The sequence below is a fragment of the Salvia splendens genome, chromosome 9, assembly GCF_004379255.2.
Source record: "Salvia splendens isolate huo1 chromosome 9, SspV2, whole genome shotgun sequence".
Lineage (NCBI taxonomy): Eukaryota > Viridiplantae > Streptophyta > Magnoliopsida > Lamiales > Lamiaceae > Salvia > Salvia splendens.
Window position 1 is genome coordinate 25,937,524 of NC_056040.1, and position 12,436 is coordinate 25,949,959.

At 38.4% G+C, this 12,436-nt stretch overlaps 2 protein-coding genes across 2 annotated transcripts; one reads left to right on the forward strand and one right to left on the reverse strand.

Annotated features, from left to right (window-relative positions):
- The first annotated feature begins 3,375 nt into the window (after positions 1-3,375).
- Positions 3,376-7,713, forward strand: LOC121746426 (DCN1-like protein 4). The gene is made up of 9 exons (XM_042140254.1): positions 3,376-3,651; positions 4,290-4,374; positions 5,277-5,351; positions 5,457-5,493; positions 6,610-6,693; positions 6,787-6,847; positions 6,935-7,041; positions 7,234-7,299; positions 7,387-7,713. The coding sequence occupies exons 1-9, from the start codon at positions 3,570-3,572 to the stop codon at positions 7,492-7,494; spliced, it is 705 nt and encodes a 234-aa protein (XP_041996188.1). The 5' UTR covers positions 3,376-3,569; the 3' UTR covers positions 7,495-7,713.
- Positions 7,714-10,424: 2,711 nt separating this feature from the next.
- On the reverse strand, positions 10,425-11,980 carry LOC121747734 (class V chitinase CHIT5-like). Its single transcript, XM_042141833.1, has 2 exons — positions 10,674-11,980; positions 10,425-10,500 (listed from the first exon to the last, which is right to left on the reverse strand). The coding sequence occupies exons 1-2, from the start codon at positions 11,752-11,754 to the stop codon at positions 10,475-10,477; spliced, it is 1,107 nt and encodes a 368-aa protein (XP_041997767.1). The 5' UTR covers positions 11,755-11,980; the 3' UTR covers positions 10,425-10,474.
- Between the last annotated feature and the right edge of the window lie 456 nt (positions 11,981-12,436).

Genomic DNA, 12,436 nt, shown 5'->3' on the forward strand with positions numbered 1-12,436 from the left:
AAGGCCGATGGAACAGTTGATAAATATAAAGCCCGATTAGGAGTCAAGGGTTTTAAACAAAGGAAGGACATGACTTCTTTGATACGTACTCACCTGTAACGAGAATTGCTTCTATAAGAGTGCTTCTCGCGATTGTTGCATTGCACAATCTTGAGATTCACCAAATGGACGTAAAAACTGCGTTTCTAAATGATGAACTCGAAGATGAGATCTATATGGAACAACCTGAATGTTTTGTAGTACCTGGACAAGAAAATAAGGTCTGCAAACTGGTTAAGTCCTTATATGGATTAAAACAAGCACCGCTCCAATGGCACTTAAAATTTGATAATGTAATGTTATCAAATGAATTTAAAATCAACGAGTGTGACAAGTGTGTCTATATTAAGAATACTAATAACGGATATGTTATAGTATGTCTCTACGTTGATGACATGTTAATCATGGGCAGTAGCACCCGAATAATTAACGAAACTAAAGCCATGTTGAAAAGAAATTTTGACATGAAGGACATGGGTCTAGCCGGTGTAATTCTTGGAATGAAGATTCTAAGAACATCCGAGGGAATCACCTTAACACAATCTCACTATGTGGAGAAAGTGCTAAAAAGATTCAATGCTTATGACAGCACGCCGGCTAAGACGCCTATAGAGCTAATGTTCACCTTAGCAAGAACAAAGGCGAACCTGTCGCACAAGAAGATTATGCGAAGGTTATCAGGTGCATTATGTACTTGACTAATTGTACGAGACCCGATATTGCTTGCGCCGTGAACAAGTTAGCACGCTACACGAGTAATCCAAGCAAAGTGCATTGGAAAGCTCTTGTAAGAGTTTTGAGATACTTAAAACATACTCAAAATCATGGGCTGCATTTTGCTAGATACCCCCCGGTACTTGAAGGGTACTGTATGCGAACTGGATATCCGATAATAAAGACTCACTTTCCACTAGTGAATATGTCTATACTATTGGGGGTGCTGATGTCTCGTGGAAATCTACGAAACAGACTTATATATCCCGATCAACTATAGAATCCGAATTCATAGCTTTAGACAAAGCTGGTGAGGAAGCCGGGTGGCTTAGGAATTTCCTCGAGGACATTCCATGTTGGTCTAAACCTGTGGCTCCGGTGATGATTCACTGCGATAGCCAAGCCGCTATTGGAAGGGCGAATAATGGCTTGTACAACGGGAAGTCTCGACACATTCGTCGACGACATAACACCATGAGACTCTTGATCACAACTGGCGTGATTACAATTGACTATGTGAAGTCAATAGATAATCTACCGGATCTGCTAACCAAAGGGTTAAACCGTGATCAAATGAACAAACTGCTAGAGGGAATTGGACTGAAATCCACAAACTAAGGAATAATCATAGTGGTAACCCAACCACGATGACTGGAGATCCCAAGAACTTGGTTCAATGGGAAAACTAAGCTATGAGAGTTCGTGCGAAACACTCACCTAAAATCTATTCCCCAGACAACAAAAGAGTGTTGCTAAGCTTGCCTAGTGGTGAGGCTAAGTCTATGACTTTTAATGAATCCTAAAGATCTCTAAGAGATGGACTTCTCAAGGAGATAGTGTAGGGCAAGATACTCAAATAGGAATCACCTATGTAAGTGTGAAGTATGGTCACTTCGTATTAAGCACTTATGAACCCAAAGTGGTGTCCAAGGCCGAAATGGACACAAAATGTGAGTACGGATGAGGTTGAGGTGTTTAAGTGTTAACACCATTGTCTCGATGCACGCGATGGAGGAATAGTTCAAAGCATCGCGCTACTAGTCCGCTCGTGTTTCCGATGATGTTGACTATGGATGGTTCAAAGCCACAAACTACCTATCCTAATACTTACATATCTCATGAGGGTTGAGCTTGTGTCTGCATGCATATGCATTTGGTTATTTCCACTCATGTAATGGATTGTAGAAATCATGGAATAAAATATGCCATGTCAATGGATTTTGACCAAATAATAAATGTGACGAGACATCTAATTTTGTGAAATTAAATGATATAGCGTCGATCTACATTTTACGTAGATAAATGTAGTATATTCACTTTCTCAAATCCGATTTCCGGTGAGTGAGAAATATTAGATTAAAGTTGGGCATAATTAGCTTTTAACTAAAGCTTGGAGTTTGAGCTTAGGGAATAATTAACTAGTGTTAATTATCCCACATAGGAGAAGTGACACATCTTTTAATGTGCTTAAATTAAGTGGCTTAATGTTACTTAATAATTATAGTGGACCAAGATGGTGAAAGAGCCCACACGCGCGCGCCGCTGCCGCCCGCCCGAGCCTGAGCCCGTGCTCGTAGTCGCGGGCCTCGGGCCTCGATCTTGGACTTGGATCTTGGCAATTGGTCTTTGAGCTCGGGTCTGAACCCGCAGTAATCTTTTTAGACCACCGCTGAGTCAGCAATCCAAGTGGCTTGACACATCGTCAAGCGTGGCACAGTCAAAGCCTACACGGCTGCCACGTGAGAAATCCACACGCTCCACACGTGAAAGGCACACTCCTGCCACAAGCTTGTAACCGCCGACGGTTACGAATGAGCCATGATGAGCCTTCATGGCTTGGTTGACCCTGCATGGTGGCTTGGCCTATAAATAGGCTAGCCATTCCATTGCATTTCACACACTGAATATCACAAGCATACTTCCTCTCTACATAGTCTTTTCGAAGCCCTGCCCTCTTCCTCTTCAAGTTCGCCGAAGCTCGTTCCAACTGCAGTGTTGCAACGAACGAGACGTAGCCGTTTTATCTTTAGAGACGACGCGCCAAAACCAAGAACACTACCGGGGCGTATCTCGTCTTGCGGAAAGAGGCCTTGCTCGACTCGGCTAAGTTCATCTTTAAAGTTTCGAATTTCTTATTGTAATTTTCGTTTCTGTTTTTTCTTTTCTTCGATCTTCTCTCGGGTTGTATTACGTCCGGTTAGTGTTTTTACAGCTATATCTCCAACATCCACAATAAATAGTCTCGGTTCTTAAAATGAAAATCATCTCTCATACTTTACCTACTTTTTCTCTTCTCTCTTATACTTTACCTACTTTTCCTCTTATATCTCATACTTTGCCAATTTTTTCTTCTCATGTATGTTTACTAATTTCTCATTAAAACTCATGTCTTCGACAAATGAGACTATTTTTTGTGGATGGAGGGAGTATAATTTATTGTGCCACTTTTAATTTGAAAATCAAATAAATCATAAAACTAGCTTACTTTTCTTAGTCCGGCCCGGCCCGGCCCCAAAACGATACATAATGGTATTGGGCTATATTATTGGATCGAGGCCCTTCTTTCTCTGGCCCATTGGTGCTTTTGTGTCAAAATGTTTTGAAACTTGTCTGGCAATAGGGAAGTGGGTGTGGCAGTAGCATTCAGCACAACCGTAGCTTCTTCTTCCTCGAAAACCCGCGCCCGAGGCTTCTACATTCACGTCCCCTCGGAAAAACTATATATAATCCCCGTCTACACCCAAGCAATCCGCTCCTTAAACCATCTCATTTTTCATTCAACAAATTACCAAATTCTCAACGAAATTGCGGCAAATATGACTCGCGCCTCCAAGAGAAAATCCGACAATCAAACCTCTTCCCCTATCAAAACTGCCCGCGTCGACTCTGTTCGTTCTGGTATATAATCGGCTGCGCAGTTTTTTTTATTTATTATGTATCTGTTCTGTGATGATTTCTAATCTATGAAATATCTTTTACTTGCATACTTTTCGGTGGCATTTAATGTATGTTTTCGTTGTTGGTTATAGTCATTCTGTGTGGTTGGGATTGATGAGCAATGCATTTGGTTTTGTATTGATTGGATGATATATTAGGTTTTTGATTGGATTAAAGTATTAGTCAACAGATTCAATTGACCACCAAGTTTGTTTTGAGATAGGTTAGGTCCTTTCCTTTGGTGATTTTGAATTCAAGTTAGTTAAGTGTATTTTGTTGTTTTGATTTTGTGAGGGGTCCATTGTTCAACTTCCAGGGGATATGCATCCTTTTAAAGAATAAATCAGTTTTGTCTCTTTTCTGTATGGTTTAATGGATAGACTTTTGAAGACTCAATGTACTAACGAATATGTGTAGTTACTATGGTCTAAACTCTAAATGCTCTGAATTAGTGAATTTCCTTGTGGGACCATAAGCTGGTGCATTGGCTCATGCTTTTTACGGTTTGCCTCAGTCGCAATGGCACATTCTTTTCTAGTTTTCTTTAGAATGCATTTTCTATATCGTTTGACTTAATTTTGTTTGGTTTTATTTTCCAGCATCCAGCAGAGCTGGAAAGAAAGTGGACGAACGTATTGATGAACTTTACACAAAATATGCTAACCAGTCATCGTGTGTGATTTAGTGAGTGTTCTTTTGTGGATTACTGCCTTTAACCACTTACTTGCATGAAAATTATCAATGCTTTGTTTCTGCAAATACATGCCTTGCGGTTTACTTATATAGTTACATTTGTGTGTGACATTGAACTATTGAAGACACCTTTGTAAAGCAAATCATACTGAGTTCAAGTAGGCTAACCCTGAGCAATATTGCCTTCACAATTTGTTAAAATTAGTTTTTTCTAAGTTCTGTCCTATTCATGGAATCCACGAAAACTTAATTTGATTGATATCGGCCATGAATGATGTGATTATATATATTTTATAAAAAATTGGGCTGCAGTTCATTTATGGTAGATCATTCCTATATGTGTTGAAACTTGAAAATTAGTTGTGGAGCCTATTGTGGGATGACATTGTGGCTTAAACTTTTTGCTGATTAACTTCTGATTTTTTTAAAGTAAATTACTAATGGTTATCATATTTTCTTTTCTCTTGTTTTCCTTCCAACAAATTTCAAAAGCAATATGTGTTCAATTTCTGGGATATTGATGCTTTGGCTTTGGGGCATTGGTAGATGGATAATTTTGGATGAATTTTAACTACGACTGTATGTAAGCTGTATAATATCAAGGGACTTTTCTCACCTCTATAAATGAAATTGATTGTGTTGTATTGGTAATTTTGTACTTCAAGTAGTAGAGATCAACAAAAAAGAGAAACGGTAGCTGGAAATTCCCTACTAGTTGTAGTTATAGTGATGATTGCTATAGTAATTTTCCTTGAGTAACTAAGCTTTTGCACTGCTACTCTCTGTGTTTAGTTTTAACATATTAATTCTAAGTAAATCTGGATTCATCGTGCCTCTTTGAAAGACATTAATTACTCACAGAATAATGTATCTTATAATGATTTGTTGAACAGTCCAGAAGGTGTTGAAGCATTATGCTCTGATTTAAAGGTGGACTGTACTGATGTTAGGATATTGATGCTAGCTTGGTAAGTTATTTGTTGAAGAAAAATCGCACTAAATTAATTTATTTGTAAACATGTAACTTGCTATATTCTATTTCCTGAACCTGGATATGTTTTACTTATTATAAGGAAAATGGATGCACAGAAGCAGGGATATTTTACTCAGGTGAGCCTTTATTGTTGTTTAGTTTTATCAGTTCTTTCTTTATAACCTTAACAAAACAAACCTATCTCGCATGAGGTTGTTTCCTTTTTCCTTTCCATCCTTTTCCTATTGTGATTAACTTAGAACCATTGGGATGATGCAAATATGATATTATGTGAGGATGAAAATATGTCAATCTCCAAAAACCAAGATTCGATACATCTAAAATAGGTTTAAATGTCTATAAGTTCTAATATTATTTAACACGAAAAAATAGAGAAAATAACTACTAAGCATCCAAGTTTATCTGAGCCAGATGAACTTGGGGTGGACATGGGTTAATCCTAAGAGCAGAGGCGACGTTTTAGGAACAGAGAAGCGTGTGAACAGAGAAGCAGGGGGCTAGAACGTATTGGGCTTGGCTACAACGTATTAAGCTAGGGCTAAAACGTATTCAAGACGTATTTTTTTAATATCAAAATTTATTATAAATATGAATGTAATATGTATTTTAGGTGTATTGAAAAGTATTTTGTAGTATATACGTCCTAGAACAGCGACTCCAGCCTTCTGCTTGTACCTGTGCTTCTTAGGTGATTGACATACGTATTCTTCTGTTTTCCACTTCCATCATTAACCAGTGTGGTTTTTTTGTGTTTTATCCCTTTAACCTTTTCCATCCTTTGGCCATTAGTTGGGCCTTCTTGGCTTCACCCGAGCCCCGAACACATGATTCTCTATTTGGTGTTTTTTTTGGTGACTATGTGACGACAAATCATGCTACTTATTGAATATCCCTCTTGTCTATTGGCCTAATGTTTGAACTTGAGAGTTACATTGGCAAAATTTAGCATTTCACATTTTGCTCTTGAGAAGCACGTCAGAAATATCTCACCATGAAACATCAATGCATTATTCTCAATTTTATTGTTTCATGGTGCTTCAATTTTCATTTCTAGACTCCAGCTAACTTTGCTCATAATAAAATGATCTGGTTTTAGCTCTGATTCGAAATATAAAGTTTCAATTTTGTATGCTCAATCTGTGCTACACAATATTGTTCTGTCTGTCAACATTTGTTCATACATTGCATTGTTTTCCTTGGGTTTAATTTTCTTCGTGTCCTTGATCCATCAGGATGAGTGGCGAAGAGGCTTGAAAGCTCTTAAGGTTGACACATTAACTAAACTGAAGAAGTCATTGCCAGAACTTGAGAAAGAGGTAGCTAAGCTTCTGTTGCAATTGCTCACTGAAATTGATGTTTTAGCCTTTCTGAGAACATAGCACTAACGAATTCATATTGTTAATTGGAAGGCCATGAAGTCAGAGAATTTTGTTAGTTTCTACAGATATGCCTTCCGTTACTGCCTAACAGGTAAGCAATGATGTACAGCTGCAATCTCTGTGCCGATATAAGTGTGTTCTCTTTCTAATGTAACTCTAGCCTGTTGATTTGTTGCAGAGGATAATAAAAAGTGTCTAGACATTGAGACCACATGTGTATTATTACAACTCGTTTTAGGGGTCCAATATCAGGCCCAGGTAGATTCATTCATTACATTTCTTAAGGTGAGTAGTGATTGCTATATATGAATATTCATTCCCCTTTAAGCTTTGAAATATAATCCTCTGACTCTGAAATGCTTCGACCTTAAGTACTCCGATGTTTATGAGTGCTCAATCTAAGTAACATGTACATAAGTGTGACCAGTATTGATAATTCCACTTTCCTGATTGATATGGTAAATTTGTTGTCTTCAGAGTCAAAGTGAGTACAAGGTAATAAATATGGATCAGTGGACGAATTTCTTTCGATTTTGCCAAGAGGTATGTACTTCTCAGTTAATTTTTCGATTGTTTCTTGTCTGGCATCATCCTTGGCCGTTTGTAAACTTTGTTTATTTACTTTGACAGATAAGCTTCCCAGACCTTAATAATTATGATTCAGATGAAGCTTGGCCTTTAATTCTGGATAATTATGTTGACTGGACGAAACGACAAGACAATGTGGCGACTGCATAAGTCTGGTAATCCAAAGCTATGCTCGGAAAATCATACATGTCGTTGATTGGGATTCCTGAATATATACTTGACATGTAATGTTGGCTGTATAATACGCCATTCTTTCGAAAAGTTTACTTCTGCATCTGCTTCTTGTTTTTGTATTTTTTCCTTCTCCTGTTCTGATCAATCATATTTTTACTTATAATGACAAGTTTAGAATCGTCATTTTGGCTTTTATTAATACTGCTTCTCTATGATTTAGTTATATATGAATTTTCAGACTTGACATATGTGAGCTGCGTTCCACTTTGATTCTTTAATTATGGTTTGTCACAGGAATTTTTTTATCTCCAAAGATGGACAAACAAATTAAGCACATATTTTTCTTCATAGTGAAAATACAAAAACAGCGGAGTGTGAAGATGGTTAATCAGTTGTCGTTAATTATCAAGTGACTCAGTAAAGAAGTTGGATTACGACGAACGTGTTTGTCGATATTTTGCATTTGTAGTTTTAACTAATCTTACACTCTGCGGTTCAAAAATATCCCAAAATTTTACAACAATAAATGTGTACTTTCAATAATAAACTTAGAGATTTATGAATAGAAAAAGAGTTTATGAACATATAGTAGAGGAGTCAAATCTGCATCGTTAGGCCGAAATAACTAAGGTGGACGGTTGGCTGGCCTTCCCTCATATACTAGTAGCACCACCGTTGCCTCATGGTGGTGACCGATGACGTGAAGAAAGTAGGAGAGGGGAGGTATTTCATTTTACGGCTCAAGCGTGGCGACGCGACGCCTCCACACCTGGCCAGATTCACGTATCTCATCCAGCAGCGGTTCGTCGACTTCCCGACGAACTGTGTGGTGTGAAGTTAGGATAGGGTCGGTGTTTTGGTGGAAAACAAAGTGTGGAGGATCCTATCGGCATCAACCTTTTGTTTTCTAAGTTTCGAGACTAAGGGATAACTTGTTATTACCGAATGGAATGGTATTTCTACCTCCATTCATTTGCTTGGTATTTTTTTTTTCCTTAGAAACCATCATTATATTTGGAATCACCATTCTTTCCATTTAGCGTCATTTCATTCTACTTTCTTCTTATTTTAGATTAGCAAAATCATACAATATATTATATTATACTCCCTCCGTCCCCCATTATGTGTTACAGTTTTCTATTTTTGTACCTCCCTGATCAATTGTCTCACTTCACTTTACTACTTTTAGTAATGGACCTCACATTCCACTAACTCAATTTCTCTCACAATTTTATTACTCCCTTCGTCCCACAATAAGAGTCCTATTTTGTCATTTTTGTTCGTCCGACAATAAGAGTCCTATTTTACTTTTACCTTGAATGGTAAGCAGGTCTCATATTCCATCAACTCATTCCACTCACATTTTATTATAAAACTAACTAATATATATATATATATATATATATATATATATATATATATATATATATATATATATATATATAAGTGAGACTCACATTTCACTAATTTATTCAACCCATTTTTCTTTACATTTGTTAAAACCCGTGCCCAAATCAAATAGGACTAATATTGTTAGATGGAGGAAGTATAAAATAATACTCTTATATAAAAGTATGATTCACATGCCACTAACTTTTTCAACTCTCTTTCTTTTACATTTCTTAAAACTCGTGTCGATTCAAAACAAGATACATATTAGAGGATGCAGAGAGTATTATATTTAAACTCAATATCATCTCACTTTTATAATTTTAGATTTTATAATAAAATAAAATTTTATTAATTGAAAAAAAATCACACTACACACATTCCACATGCACAAGAACTCACATACAATTTATACACACTACACACAATTATTAAAAATCCAATGGTGAACTCTAGTCTCTAGTGGTCGTTACAGGACTGCTAAAGTGGGACGGATGGAGTATATATTTGCAATAGTAAAATGGTTTGACCAGTGATTAAACCGGTCTGGTTTTTAAAACATTAGACTTTTGGGGGAATTTGTCCTCAATGAATGTATATATAGAGATTTTGAGATGTTTGAATAATAGTCCAAATTTCCGTCTTGTTCGAAACCTCAATTTTTAATTAGTGAACTGATTATTTTGTAGTTAATCAGGTTCTTAGATTGAAAAACAAAGTTACATGCGGCCTTGTACGTCATCTACAATATAATGTGATACATATTGTATAAGGTGAGATTAATTTTCAAACTTTATAAAATATCACTCAAAATCGAGGTTAAAAATACTCCCTTCATCCGATAAAAATATAAACTTTGGGGACGACACGATTTTTAATGTGAAATTGATAAAGTAAGAGAGATGTGGAAAGAAAAGTGATTGAAGTATTGTTAGTGAAGAATGACACTCACCTTATAAGAGATAAAAGACTTGCCAAAAATAGAATTGAGTTATTTTTATGAGACGACCAAATAGAAAAAGAAGACTATATTTATGAGAGGGAAGGAGTAATGAAATAAAAATGGGAGTCAAAAAGATTGATATTAAAAAATCTCAAATTAATAACTACTATGTATGTGGTATGTGATATGTGATTCTCATATTCCATTACCACAATCTAATTACCATACACTTAAACAATTTCATAAAAATGGTGTCATGTTGAACGAATCTGATGGGTAAAATCCGGGTCAATCAAGTTTATGGTCATATTTGCTCACCCTTTACATGGGCTGCGTTTACAATGGTTAAATTAATTTATTTTGGTAATATAGATAAGCTCTATATGAGAAAGGAGATGGGGGGCTAGCTAAATACAGAAAATATACCTGTTAGTAAGTACTACATTGAACCAGAAGGGAGTTTGAAGTGAGAATGGTTTCGTCAAAATAGATTGCTCTAAAATTTAAACAATGAAATTAAAAAAGCAGGAAACTAACAAATATATATACATAGTAATAGTATATATGTATGAATGGGAAATATAGAATCATCCTTATTGCTGGAGGCTGATGCGGAATCAACCATCAATTACTATCCCAAGCTGTGGAAGCTGCAAGCAAAAGGTTTACAAACATCACACAAACCCAATTATGTTTTCAAAATAGTAAAATTATTAAAGTAAGAGAGATGGAAAAGTGGAAAATGAGTAGAAAAAAAAATAAAAAAAAAGTTTCTATTTTGAGAAAACAAATAGCGTAGGAGTATTTGGATTAGGATACGTACCTGCTTTAGCAAGTTCCCAGTGGCTATCAAAGCCAAGCGCCCAGAAAAAGTAGCCCCCAAGCCCTTGGGCCTTTGCGAATTTGACCTTGTATTCAACAGAAATAGCGTCGTCGTATCCTACCCAATCCGTCCCTGCATACGAGTACGCCGAAACGCTGTCGTTGTCGAAAACCACCGTGGCGTTACCCTCCTGATTAAACTCCACTATAGCCGAATAATTCATCACTCCAAGAGTCTCCTCCTGCCAGATTCCAACCGCCGGAGCTCCGATCCCGTGCTGCCTCGGATCCTCCAGACGCCACGCCCTTCCATAAACCGGCATCCCCATCACTATCTTCTCCGCCGGAACGCCGCTCCCCTTCCACGTGGCAATCCCGTAACTCGTGCTCACGTTGCTGCTCCCGTCGTAGAGCAACGCGTGGGCCCCAGTGAAGTTCGGCTGCCACGCGCCGGCGTAGTCGTAGCACATCGGGCTCACAAAGTCGACATACAGTCCGATAGCGTCCCCGGAATACGTCCGTGGGACGTCTCCCGGGAGAAAGAAGCTGGACGCGAAATAGACTGCGCTCGAAATTAGCAGAGGAGGCTTGGCCGAGGCTAGCGAGTCCTGATCGACGGCCTCGCGCCACTCCTGGTAGAGGGACGCGAGGTCGGCCATCTGCTGGGGATCGGCCGGGTATTCCCAGTCGAGGTCGAGGCCGTCGAAACTATAAGCTCTTGCTGTGCGGATGGAGGACTGGATGAATGCAGCCCGGTTGTCGGGGTTGCGGGACATGCTGGAGAAGATTCGGGAATCCGCGGCTTGGCCGCCGATGGAGAGGATGGCCTTGGCGGGGGAGACGGAGGAGGTGAAGGCCGGCATGAGGTGGTGGTCGGGCGGGGTGAGGAGGAGCTGGAAAGTTGTGGGGTCGAGTTGGAGGAAGGCGTAGAATAAGTGGGTGAAGTAGGAAGTGGGTATGGCTGATGGTGGAAGTGCTGAAGATGAAGGCCAGTACGCCGCTTTTATGCCGGATGAGGCCGTAGTAGCGGAAGAGATTATTATGAGAGGTATGCAAAGAAACAAGATTTTGGAGACACCCATTGTGTGGGGGACGTTCAAAGGATCGTGAGAGCTTAAATATGTGCGTCACCACCAACGAGGAACCTCAGTTTCATCGATGATTTTCTATCTTTGTTTATACTTGGATCAATGTTTCTGTTTTTATTTGTACTGATTTATCTTCGTTTTGCCGACCTTGCTTATCTTCTGACTATTTTCTTTATTCCGAGTAATATCGTTGAGTATCCCTCTCATGCCCACCCAAAAATTTCTCAATCCACCTCATCTGCCAACCTCCTAGAAGCTCTCCAATTTAAGTCATTTTAATACTTGGTGTTTATCAAATACTCCCTCAATCTCGCAATAAAAGTCTTATTTGGTTTGTATGTGTAGGGATCGGACTACTTTAGATTCACTATTTATCGAGACCACTTTGGTCTTGTACAAGATAGCTCAGTCAAACTATCAACCTCGCGACTAATTTACAAAGAATCCTAACTATTACAACAGTAGCTAGCTAATTGTCTCGGACTTGCAATCTTGGACGGGAAGCTCCAAGGAATCACCGAGAACCTGCACACATGAAAGCCCTAGTCAATAAGACAACACAAGATCCTCCCGGATCTAAACAAGTAGTACAAAGAAATAGAGAGAAAAACAAAGGAATCGCATAGATCTTGTAGCTATGGCTCAGCCACCCACTAATAGTACAGATCTATTCACC